Source organism: Sciurus carolinensis, chromosome 8, assembly GCF_902686445.1.
Source record: "Sciurus carolinensis chromosome 8, mSciCar1.2, whole genome shotgun sequence".
In the NCBI taxonomy this organism is placed as follows: Eukaryota; Metazoa; Chordata; class Mammalia; order Rodentia; family Sciuridae; genus Sciurus; species Sciurus carolinensis.
Window position 1 is genome coordinate 25,435,476 of NC_062220.1, and position 13,169 is coordinate 25,448,644.

Here is a 13,169-nt window from a genome sequence, read left to right on the forward strand (position 1 = left end):
GCCAGCAGAAGCCCCTTTAGATTGACTCCTGAATCCATCTGACATGACCTTATCTGTCTTATATTTTTTTTTTTTCCAGTCCTGGCATTAGCCATTTTTCCAAGGAGCCCTAGTTTCTTTTAGTAGAAAATAATGATACTGTGTTCTTGAACATTTGAGATCAAGCTTTTTTCTACCTTCCCTACTCCATTTTTTTTTAAAGTTAAAGCAAGCATTAATTTCCCATCCTACTTAAGAAATACGTTTCTCGGAAATTTCTGCTATATCACATGATATTTTAGAGATCTGTCTCTGAAATCCCTTAAGTGGTATTCTTGATGAGGGCAGGAGCAAGCAAGAATGTCCATCCTCTAGGCTGTGTTGAGGTTAAAGTGAGTGAGTGGGAGCTAGAGTGGGAGAGGCTCCAAGACACCCAGATAGCACTTTAGTTGAGCCCTGCTCCCATATACTCTTGGTCTGATGTCTGTTCAATCAATGATTCCCTTTGAGCTTTTCTCTTTAAGGGTCTGTCTCTGAAAGTCTACCTCTTCCTGGTGGGGAGTGATCTCTGTACCTCCTTATTTTCTGTCTTTGGTGACCTAAGGGTAAGGTGACTTTTAGTGTTTGAAACTGATTATCCTATGTCTTCTTTCCTTTACTTTATAGGTACCTAGGAAAAAAGCTAAGGAAAATAAGGCAGAAATACGCTTCAACCAGTTGGTCGAACAATATAAGCAGAAATTATTGGGACCTTCTACAGGAGCACCTCTTGCAAAGAGGAGCAAATGGTTTGATAGTTGATGCTGCTATCAGACTGGGTAAGAAGTCAGGCATGTACTTTCTAGTAAAGCTCTTAATCATAGGCCCATACCCATGTCTTTCACTGAGGGAAAGAAGATCCCTGAGAGCACCCGCTCTGTTACAAGGCTTCCTGGACTGTGCATTTCTGAACTTTGGTTCCTCCTCCAGTATATGGCTAGTTAGCTACAAAGAAGTATCTGAAAAACATCATGATGGTTCTTGTGTATTATCTGGAATATTATGTGAAGTTGTGTCTATTAGTACCCATTTTTATTCTGTTTCTCAAATGGAAGCAATTGTAAAAAGCATTCTGGAGCACTTTTTAAGATGTATGATTTGTTTTGACCCTTTTAATAATAGATTGTGTTTCATTTTTAATACTAAATCCTTTATTATTAACATTTTTACATTCTTAACTAGTTCAATTTTATAGATCTGTATGCTGTAGGAGCTGACTAAGTAAAAGCAGAGAAAAATGTTTGTCGAGGTAATCCATACAAGCTGGAAACCCTTGAGTGGGAAAGCAGTTGAGAGCAGTGGGCCAGGCACAGAGCAGAACCTGCTAAGTGTCTACTATTATGAGAGGGTAATGGCTGGTAGCCAATTAGAGATCAATTTGCAGTGACCACAGACACTCACCTGGCTAGTGATGACCTGCATTTCTCTCATGGAGCATCTCTTGCTGGGGACTCAGAGCTAGTAGCTGTAGTAGAAAAAGCAGTGGATACGAGGCCCAGATCCCTCTAAGTCTAAGTACCGTCACCCTGTGGGTTCTTTCGAGGTCTTAGTTTCTTCACCTGTAAAATAAGGAGTTTTACTATTCTCTCTGATCCTTTGAAGTTCTAAGTTCTTCCTCTATTTCATTCTTATATTCGTATTCCTTCTCTCCCTTTTCTAAAGAAAAGGTGGAGTGGGGGACTTAAATATTAGAGTCAAGGTCCATAAGGATCCTGATGGCATGAGGAGTGGGCTGAGTCTGAAAGATGAAAATCACTGGAGGCAAACATAAATCCCTGTGCTGGGATCTAAAATCCCACTGCACAACTTCTGGTGAGAGGGTGGGAGTCAATTGACTTCATGTTACAAAGCAGCAGTCTGGCCCTGACGTGTACAAAGGGACCATTGGGCTGTCTTAGTAGACATGTGAGGTCTCAGGTGAAGGAGCTGCTAGTACTCTGAGCTGGCCAGTTTACACCTATAGGACAAATACAGTGACCAAATAGGTGAAGGAAACCAGAATGCCATGTGGAAGCAGAATTGGTCTTGACTGTTGTTGAAGCTGGTCATAGGTAAATGGAGATTTGTTACACTATTCTCTCTGCTTCTGTGAACATTTGAAATTTTCCATAATAAGAAGTCAAAGAAAAGTTAGTTGAGAAGATGAAGGAAAGTATTTTGGCCTGCCTAAGAAGGAAATTCTTGGTGGGAACTAGCTATGGGGAAAACACATAAAGGTATATAGAAGCAGATGAGTGAAAGCCACAAGGAATCAGATTTTGACTCATCATGAGAAGGAACTTTTTAATGTAGCTGTCAGGTATAGGTGTGGTATGTCTGTGATACTGTTCAGATATAGATGTGGTATGTCTATGATACTGTCCAGGAACTCCATTGCTAGAGTTATGCTAAAAGAGATGATAAGGACAGGTCAAATCATTAATATTTGACCCCATAATGACCTGAAGATGTGTCTGTTTTCTTGCCCAAGTGCCTGAGGCCTGTTTCTAGAGACTGTCTGGCCATTCCTCTCTGTCCAGTGTCCTGCATGTACTCAATCCTCATTAACTCTGGCCTTTGAAATGGCTTAGTCCCTGCTTTCCAGTGGTTTCTTATCTTTCTTTGATGGGAGTGATAACAGACAGTGCAGCCCTATCACCTCTCCTACCTTATATTTGTTCATTCTCCTTTCTGTTCATTTTTGGCTACAAAGGCCTGCCTTCAGTTCTCTTTGACTCAGCCACCTCAGCCTTTGTGTCTATGTTCCCTCTAACTGGAAAACTTTGTGAGAGGGACTTTATCTGGTTTGCTTCTAGTGAGACAGCACCTACAGAAACAGCATTTAGTCTTGACCCTGGCCCTTATTAGGTATCAAGTAAGTGTTTACTAAATGAAAAAAAACAGGGAAGAAGTAAATGGTACTTACAAAAGAAGAGAAAAAGTGGGGAACATAGCCCAGAATTCTTGATTCCCTAATTCATTCTAGTGCCATAAATGGTGCTTTCACAGAACCATTGCTGAGCTAGGGATAGAACAGTTTCATAGCAGTATTTTGGGAAACCAATGGATGCTCTAAATGCTTTTGGTTGGTTTAGAGGTAGATGAAAAAGGCCTTGAAAAATATTTAGACTTTTTGGAGAAATCAGAACGACAGGTGCCATCTCTAAGGCTACCTTTAGACAATAGGACTCGGGGAGTTTTGAACATTCTTGCAACAGCCTGTCAACATACCTGTCCTACATTTGGGAGGAAGTAAGGTACTTTTATAAAGGCTGTCAGTATAGCCACAACCTGCCTATCATTTGATCTCTTTTCCCTTAGCTAACTCTCTCTGCTTGCCAGACACTTTCTCCTCACTGTACAAATATCCCTAACATTTAAATATAATATATCTTAACATTTAGAATAGATTTAAAAAGGGTGTTCTTTCAGGTAACATTGCCAGATTTTCTTAGATCCAGATATTTCTTCTAACAGCTTTAGCAACCCAGTGTGCTAAAGCATTAGTCAGTTGCTTGTTAAGTTATTATTGCACAGTTCTTTAAAAGAGTGATATGAGGACAAATCATCTGCTTTCTCAACAACTGGACTCCATATATGGTGTCCTCCTTTGGGACACCTTCCCATGGGTTCTTTAGTCAGCCATTGACTCCTTGAGAGTTGTATTCACTTCTACTTCACTTCAGAGCCTGATGTTTCAGAAAATGGGATTTTCTGAATTAACATGAGGGTTGAGTTATAGACTACTTAGTTACTAACAAGAGTAAACATTTTTGTTAATACTGAAGGCCATCAGTCAAAATGATCAAGTTTCAGTGGCATTTCCCTGCTTAATTACACAGTAGCCTGACTCAGAGATAAGATATCCAGTAAAGTATCTTAAGATGGTGCACAGCTTTCTTTGCCTTGTCCTCTACCCTCCAACCTTGATTAGTTAGTAGTTTTGAAAAATCTGCTCTACTTCAACTTGTACAATTTCTTCTTTTGGAGTTGAGCCTGTGACAAGGAATGTGCTTCAGCTGTTGTAGAAATGAGAATTGTGGCATCCTCTGTTACAAAGTTAGAGCATGTGATTGTTTCTTTGAAATACAGTCATGTGTCACTGAAAAACCAGGGCACATTCTGAGACCTGCTTTGTTAGTCAATTTTATCATTGTGCAAACCTCACAGTGTACTTAACAAACTAAGATGGCCATGATGTCATTAGATGATATAGTCTTATGCGGTATTATGGTATGTGGGGATTCATCATTATGCGGCATGTGGCTATACTTTGAAATATCCTTTGGTATGATTTTTGTCTTGAAAAGAAGAGTAATCCCAGCTACTTGGGAGACTGAGGCAGGAGGATTGTAAGTTCAGGGCCAGCCTGGCAACTTAGAACCTGTAAAAAATAAAAAGTACAGGGGATGTAGCCATGGTAGAGTACCCTTGGGTTTAATCCCCTAATCCCCTTTAGTACTACAAAAAATAAAAATAGAAAGGAACGAAGGAAGGAGGGAAGGACGAAGGGAAGGAAAGAGAAGAAAAGTTTTTCAACTAGAAATTCAGAGTGAAAAACTTCAAGGCATCTACTTCTCATTATGCATTTGGCCTTCCATTGCCTGAGGAGGCAAGGGGGTCACATGTACCACAGTGAGTACTGACTCCCCAGAATCTGCAGTTTTAGCTCTCCAGCTGACCTAAGTAGCCAATTCTCTGCTTAATACCCCACTGTTTGTGCAGTGATTGACAGAATGTCTCTAAGAAGCGACTCTTTCCAAGCAACTTTGAAAGTTTCTGTACTTCTCCTAAGACTGCTCCTTCATGGAGGTAGCCATGTTGTTGGACTTTGGGGTGCTGAGACAAGTTTGTATTTCATCTTGTCTCTGATGATGCTCACCTCTGGTTTTCAACTCACTTCTAGCTAGTACTTTAAGGGCCAGGATGAGATTTCTCTCTGACCAAATAGAGATTTCCAAATTTCCCTTTGCCCAAGGTTGACCAGTTTGGAAGTTGTCTACATGTGTTGCCCTGTTTTGGTTCTTCTTATCTTGCTTCTTTTTCTTTCCAGGATTATTTTCAGAATCTGAGATTCCTTGTTGAATGGGGTGTTATTCAGCAGCCCAAACATGGGTGGCATATAGATATAGTGTGTGGTTTCCTTGGCTTCTGATTCTGAACTGGTAATTGGCTGCAGACAAGCTTCTCTACTCATGAAGGATTATAATGAGAAGACTGTTGGACACAGCCTGGAACCAATTCTGAGAAGAAAACTGCTGAGTTACCAAAAGACCTATTGGATCACCCCCAAACAGAGGATGTGCCCAGAGCCTTTTATCAGACATGAGAGTTCACTGCTGCAAAGCTGCCTCAGAATCTCCTTCACTGGACAATTGATAGAAGGAAAGTCCTTTCTGTGTTTGAGGGCAGGATCTATATTTTATGCTTTGCTACATACCCTATAACACCCAACATTGATTTACCCATAGTAGGAGTTCATGTAATACTGTTGAACTCTCTAAAGGCTCTTCTAGGGCTTAGCTGGGCTTATGAAGGACACGAGTCATTTCCTGAGATGATAAATAGTGAAGGCCAATAAAAAGTGAATAATAATAACAAACTACTCTTTACAGTGCCCTGAATATAGACCTGTATCCTTTCTACTGTGCCTTGTCTATGCCAGTCTTGATAATTTATTTGCCTCTCCTCTCTACTCAAATGCCATCTGTCATTCAGTTCAGGCTTAAGGCCCAGCTCTTCCCTAGGGACCTCAAGCATCCCAGGGCATTGCGATCCCTCTAAGTTGCTGGCGCACTTACTAGTTGACTTCCTCTCACTTAACAGTTCAGGGTACTGTGACTTGTCATTTCTCTAGGTCTTGCCTTCCTAGGGAGACCATGAACCCCTTGATGGCAAGAACTTGCTCCCTGCGATTCTGGCCCCAGGGCCTGGCACATGGTCCTTAGAGATTGGTTATTAAAGATGATAAAGGTAAAGAATGTCCCTAGGCATCTGTTGCAGTGATCTCTCCCCAACCTGTCCTTATTTTATGTATTTTCTCTTTCTCTTTTCTTTCTTGTTCAGTCTTGTATTAGGTACTTAAAATGGTTTTATATTAGGTACATAAAAATGTCAGTTCTTCTCACTTTCCTCCATTTTCTTTTTTTTCATTTTCTCTTTTCTGCACTATTATCTCGGCCTTAGTCTACCAGCAACTCCCTCACGTGTTGTTTAATCTGCCTTGGTGGCCAGAACTCCCATTCCTGTCCCTTTGCGCCCTGAGAGGTTCCCAGCCCTTATGCACAGGGAGGGATGGTGGAGGCCAAATGCAGGAAACAGCAAAGCGGTAAGAAACTGACTCAAGTGTCCCTCTCTAAGCCTGTCTTCCCAACTCTCCCTTCTCCTTTTCCTCCCCCCTGGGTGTTACACTTCATTGTCTGCATGTGCTTTACAACATAAAGAAACTCAAAAGCCATATTTTTGATGAAGCTTTCCCTTTGGATGCTCCTGCAGGAAACATGTTATCTTTATATTCTGGTCCATCGTGGGGAAGACCCCATCTTGACTTTGGGCACCTGGGATGCAGCAGGAGGCCCAGAACATTGTTCCTTTGCTATTTACAAGAGAATGGGATTGAGATGCACCTTTCTTATTAGAAACTTTGAAGAGCATTCTGAGAACATCCCTCCTCCAGCAGCACAGTAGCCATCAGTTGCTACAGTAAGTGAGGTGGTCTAGCCCAAGAACACCACAGAAGGGCTTTGGCAGCAGGGTTCTGAGGAATAGAGCAAGCTTGTGTTACTTCAGAGGTAGGCAACACAAATAAAATGAAGAACAGCTCTTGGAGGCAGAGTACTTTGGCCCCTTCCCAACCAGCAGCATCCTCTTGAAGTCCTAAAGTGACCTCCCTCACCAAATCAGTGAGAGGAGAAACCTCCCACTGTTAAAACAAAAGCAATTTCAACGCTCCCATCCCAGTGCCACCTCAGTCCACCTGGATGGTACTCCTGGTTCTGAGCCCATTGATGGGTTGGAGACTTCTGTCAGTAGGTGGGTTGATCCAGACCATTCCACATGTCCTCCCACTGACGAACAACTCATGTCCATTTAATAACAAGTGAGTATAGAATCCTATAGTGATCTAAAATTTATCTGTCGTCTGTGTTAAGTCATGGTTGAATTGCAGCCATAGGCTCCCTACAGATAAAAGAGTTGGCATATAATCAACAAAAGCAATTTCAAAAAATTGTGTGTATTGTAATTACAATAAAAAACATTATATATGGTATTTCTATGTATAACGTTTTGCACATAGTTTTAATTTTTAAAACTTTTCTCCATTTTCAGATTTTCTCAGTTGAATATGTATTTATTTATTTTCAGTAGTGGGGATTGAACCCAGGGACTCTCTACCATTGAACTCTACCCCTAGCCTTTTCCTATTTTGAGACAGGATCTTGCTAAGTAGCTGAGGCTGGCCTCAAGCTTGCAGTCCTCTTGCCTCAGCCTCACACATTCTTTTTATCAATTATGTGCATACATTTTTTATTCTAGAGAGCTCATTGTTAAATAGCACACTAATGCTATAAAACCTTTTTTTCTCCTGCTCACACTGTTGCTGGGAGTAACCAGCTCACTACTTTGGGCTGTTGCTATTTCTTTTTTAAGTCTTCCAAGTAGTGTTCTGCTCAGCCTTCCAGACTTTCTTACTGTTCCTTCAAAACTGTTCTGTTGCTCAGTGGTAGAGAGGTTGCTTAGCATGTGTGAGGCCCTGGGTTCTATCCCCAGCACTGAAAAAGAAGAAATTAAATAAATAAGCCCTTTCAATATATCCTGTCTCAGGTGAGCTTCACACCAAACCTGGCAAAAGTCATTGAGTGGCAAACATGACCTATCCATGTTAGAGCCAATTAAATAGGATGCAGGGAAGATCCCTCGGCCTCCTAAACTAGGACTAGAACAGGGCTCCTCCCGCTTGGAGTTCTGTCCCCTAGGGCTATTTAAGGAACTAGTGGACAACACTTTTTAATAGGTACCCCAAATGTTTTTAGGGTAAAGAACTGATTTTTTCAAATTAGGAGAGGAAAAAAGAAAAGGGAATTTCATTCTCACATTCTTTGGTGAAATTTTTGAAAATTTCCCTCATGTAATAAACAATGCAAATTTTTTTTAAAGATGATTTTCCTTTTTCTTTTCTTTCTTTTAAGACAGCGTTCCTGTTTCATTTGTTTATTTTTATGTAGTGCTAAAGATTGAACCCAGTGCCTCGCACGTGCTAGGCAAGTGTTCTGCCACTGAGCTATAGTCCCAGCCCCCACAATACAGTTTTTATGATAAATTATTAACTTAAAAATTAAACCCTTTGCTTGGCCAGCTCCTCTCCCCTCTCCCCGAGGGCAAACCAGTCACACATTTTTGGAGCTTTTTCCCTCCCTCTTTGTGCTACCAGAAGCCAAATGCACTCATATACATACAAATAGGTCAAAAGAGAATTTGAGCCCTGAATACATTTATTTTGTGATTTTCTTTGCGACAGACTTGCTAGTAGTACATGGCAGGGGTGAATTGGCCTCACTCACTTTTATAACTGCCTTTCCGGGAATTCAGAATCTGCAGACATCTCCATTCCCCTGGAGGTCATATAATGGCTGTTTTCCATAGTCATGAAAATCTCTGGGGAGAGCCATGGCAATTTGACAAGGGCTATTAAAGGGACATTAGGATTGAAGTGGCTGCTCAGGGAATCATACCCTTGATCCTGTCTGCATGGACAGCTGCCAGCACTGACCAGTTGGAGTCTGGCCCTCCTGCCTGGCCCAGCTACATGTGGGTGCTCCTGGCAACCAGCCACTGGAGTAAGTCCCAAGGAAGGGGACAGGTTCTTGGAAAAACTGCTTGTCTCTGCTCTCTTTCCACACTCAAGAAGGTTGTTCTAAACTCAAATAATATGTAATAGTATCAATTAATTACTCTGTGTGTCAGGCATGTGCTAAGGATTATTTCAATAAGAAAATGCTTATCCCATCCTTGTCCCATATCTGGAGGCCAGATGAAGAAGACAGAAGGAAATCTCTGAAAAGGCCAGAGTTTCCTTTCCCTGTTTGCAGACCTTCAGTGAGATGGGCAACTCACTGCCTGTCCTGCCCCAGCACGTCACCCATTTTCCCACATTTTGGAACATGGCCATGTCCAGGGCCTAGGGATAATAATAGGCTAAGTTCCTTCAGCAGAGCCATTTGAAGTCTTTTGTTTCTGGGCCTGTCCTCCCTGTAGGAGGTCTTCCCTTCAATCTGCCCCACCCCACCCTCCATCATACTTTGTTAGCCAGTAGGCACTTAAAACTAATGCAGTAAGCGTGGTCTCCAGGGGAGGCCCCAGCAGGGGGCTGGGCACTCAGTAATTTCAGGAGGCCTAAATGTTAAGGTTGGAGTGGCTGCACACTGGGCCAGGGTCGAGGTGGGGCCCCCATGGCTCCCAAGGACTGACTTTGGAGTTTCCAGCTTTTGAGTCATTGGTGACACTGTCTTTTTTTTTTTTTTTTTTTTTTTTTCCCTGTCCTGTCCCAGGAATTGAACCCAGGAGCACTTAACCACTGAGCCTTATCTCCAGCCTTTTAAAAATATTTTATTTAGGGATAGGAGTTGCTTAGGGCCTTGCTAAGTTGCTGAGGCTGGCTTTGAACTCATGATCCTTCTGCCTCAGCCTCCTGAGCAGTTGGGATTACAGGAATGTGCCACTGTGCCTGGTTGACACTGGCTCTTGACAGGGATTCGTGTCCTTTCTTAGGGGACAGTGAGTGTATCTGAGCTGCTTCTGAAGGGTAAGCAAGAGAAAGGCCAAGGCCCTCTGCAAGAGATCCCATGTTTTGGGGGAAGAAGGGAGCCAGGCTGTTTACAGCTGATAGGATACGCAGGGAGGGGGCTGTCAGTGGGACTGAAACTCACCCTCTGTGCATCTTCACAGCCCACGTCTCCAGGGACACAGGTAAAAGCCAAGAGACAGGGTGTAACGTTGGACCAATCACTCAGTGCTGACAGTTTTCTTCGTTCATCTGTGAAATAGAGGCCATCAATCCTATATCACAAAATTGTTAGCAAGCACCATGTGACATAGCCACTGTAGAAAAAGCCTGGAAAACATGCTGTGGGGACGGACCAGAGGATCTGGGGAGTATGGAAAGAAATGTCTCTGATGACTTTTGCCAGTTCCCACAGTGAATTAACAGGAAAGGGTAGAGAGAATGGCTGGCTACCGCAGGATAATTGACTGATTTCCACCCACTTCTGCCCATGCTGAAAAAGCCCATCCTTGGGGAGGAACAGCCGGAGGGAAGGTTGGCTCCATCGCCAGCCTCCACAGGAGACCAGGACATGTGGCTTGGGGCTCTGCTCCTAGGGCCACTGCAGGGAGAGGAGAGCATGTCATATCTCCACGTTCGTTATTTCCTTGAGGAATGGCTGGGCCACTCAAGCAGCCCTTGGGGTGAGGTGCTATAAGGGACTGGCCCCCCAGTCACCCTCCTTTCTCCTTTGCCTGAGCAAACATTGCTAATTAATCATGACACTCTCTGCCACCCATCTCAGCCGGGACCTTGGCAGTCTTTCAACACAGCTAGAGTTGGCATGTGAGGTGAAGCCCACTTGCCAATTTTGCTGTAAGGAAACAGCCTTCTCTGCCAAAACAGGACACAGTATTAACCACTGCTCTTGGCAGATTTGTGCTGGGTTCTAGGCATCATAGAGGGGCTTACTACAAGGCAGAAGGCAGGTGCTATCCATGTGCTTGTGCTCATTGAATGATTAGAAAGGTTAGGCTCAGACTGGGAGTGTAGCTCAGTGGTGGAGCATTGTCTATCATGTGCAAGGCCCTGGGTTCATTCCCTAGCATTGTTAAAAAAAAAAAAAAGGCTCCAGACAGACCACCCCTTTTATTCACTTGCTGGTATGAACCAATGACTCCTCATGTGCTCCTCTAGAAGCTGCAGAGCACAGAACAGACTGTCCTGCTGTCTTGGAGTTCACCTTCCAGTAACCAAGTGCCAACTCACCTCTACGTTTGACCTATGCCTAGGTTCTAACTGCCCTGCCCAGAGCCCTCGGAGGAGGCGTGGTGATGAACCCAAAACCTGGAGCTTCTAGTTGGAAGGGGCTGTGTGGTCCTTAGGGTTCATCAGTACAGTGTTTCCACCTTGAACTTCATTGTGAAAACCAGTCATGGAAGAGAGAAGGCACCAAATGTACTTCTGAAGCCTCTGCCAGGGTTACAACAAGGAAACTAGGACTTGTAAGGAAAGCTGAGAAAGCACCTGTATTTTGTTAGGACATACATAGCAAAGTGGTCCTTCTGTGTTTTCTATTTTTGGTTTTTTTTTGAACCTGGGATTGAATCCAGGGATGCTCAACCACTGAGCCACATCCCCAGCCCTTTTTTATATTTATATATATTTTATTGAGAGACAGGGTCTCACTGAGTTGCTTAGGACCTCACTAAGTTGCTGAGGCTGGCTTTGAACTCGAGATCCTGCTGGGCTTTCAGGCGTACACCATGGCACCCAGCCATAAAGTGATCCTTCTGAGTGCTTTGAGGAAGAATCTATTCTTTGCCTTTTCTGATGTCTGGGTTTTGCCAGCAATTTGTGTGTGTGTGTTTGTGTGTGTATGTGACTGGGGATAAAACCCAGGGCCTCACACATGCTAAGCACATGCTTTTCCCTCCAGAAGTGCCCCCCTGCTGCCCCATTTTTACTGAGTTCCCCAGATTGACCCAAAGTCCTGGGCTCAGGTGATCCTTCTGCCTCGGCCTCTCAAGTACAGGACTACAGGACTACAGAAACATGATACCACTCCCAGCCTCGGATAGAAGTTCTTGCCATTGCTTGGCTCATGGATGCATCAGCCAGTCTCGGCCTAATCTGACTCTCTTCTCTCTGTGTCTGTTTCACAAGGTGTTCTCCCTATGTCTATTTCCAATAACTCTCTTATAAGGTCATGACGGCTATCCTAATGCTCTCATCTTGGTTACACCTGAGAAGATCCTGTTTCCAGATAAGATCACACTCATAGGTACCAAAAGTTAAGACTCAGTATGCGTCTTTGGAGGACACACTTCAACCTATAACAGGGCCTCTGATCTATTCGTTTTCCCTTTAAAAAAAATCTTAATAAAATTCTTTTTGAAATAGGCAATACATTTACATGACACAAAATTGAAAAGATACAGTAATTATCTCCCTCCCAACCTGGGCTCCCTTCTGTGGAAGCACCCTATTAGGGTTATTTGTTTGTCCTTACAGAGGTAATCATTGCATTCATATACACATGAAGTGGAGGATATGTGACTTCGTGCTTTTCCCTTTTTGCGACATACCTTGGAGTTCACTCCATTCTTTTCCATGACTGCATAACACTTGATTGTATCAACGTACCATCATTTACATAACCAGCTCCTTACGAGGTAGAAATTCCACTAATTTCCAACCTTTGCTATTACAAACTGCTGGAAAGCAAAATTGCATATGTGTCATTGTACTCATCATGTATTGTTTATGATGTTTTGACATCCTGAGACGTTCCTGATCCTGGGGAGACTGCCCCTTCCAGGACTAGTTAATTCCTAGAGATAGTGAACCACTTGCCAGTGAACTGTCTTCTATATGAAAACAATCAATAGAGCTCATATCCTCAACTACCTCACTTATCCAACTCTCTTACACCAAGCCACTATTTTGCCTGCCCTAAATCACCCCAGGGATAGGTACTGGACAACAGGGACTACCTGGTAGCCCAGAGCCTGCTGAAATTTTCAAACTAGTCAATCTGCACTCTTCTGACACTGGCTTGCCTTGCCTGTGGAAACCACAATAGACACTGGTTGGTGCTTTCCCTCACTCCATCTGCCTTCAGACCAACCCAAGTGCCTCCAGGTGTGGCCCTGCCCGACATGGCACCTCCCCTCTTCTTGATCTGTAAGCAATAAATTCTTATTTCAAGAGACGCAGTTGTCTCGGTGTCTGCCGTCTTACCATACCTGATTAGAACAAATCCCAGGTAAATTTTAAAATAGTATGTGCAGCCTTGCTCTCAGCTAAATACAGAAAATACAGAGTGATCCTTTGGCTCTGAGGGAATACTGGTCTCTATGTAGAAAGATGAAAAAAAAAAAAGCAATGGGAGGCCTTCGAAAATAAATAT

At 43.1% G+C, this 13,169-nt stretch overlaps 1 protein-coding gene across 3 annotated transcripts in view; it reads left to right on the top strand.

Annotated features, from left to right (window-relative positions):
- The window catches only part of Rbm28 (RNA binding motif protein 28), a 35,689-nt gene extending 27,549 nt beyond the window's left edge, over window positions 1–8,140 (top strand). For 2 of the 3 annotated variants that reach the window (XM_047560603.1, XM_047560605.1), the window contains exon 19: window positions 646–8,140. In XM_047560603.1, coding sequence (XP_047416559.1) covers window positions 646–780 — 135 coding nt within the window. In that variant the 3' untranslated portion in view covers window positions 781–8,140. The remainder of the gene's footprint in view (window positions 1–645) is intronic. The other variant, XM_047560602.1, reaches the window with a different exon arrangement.
- The last annotated feature ends 5,029 nt before the right edge of the window (window positions 8,141–13,169 follow it).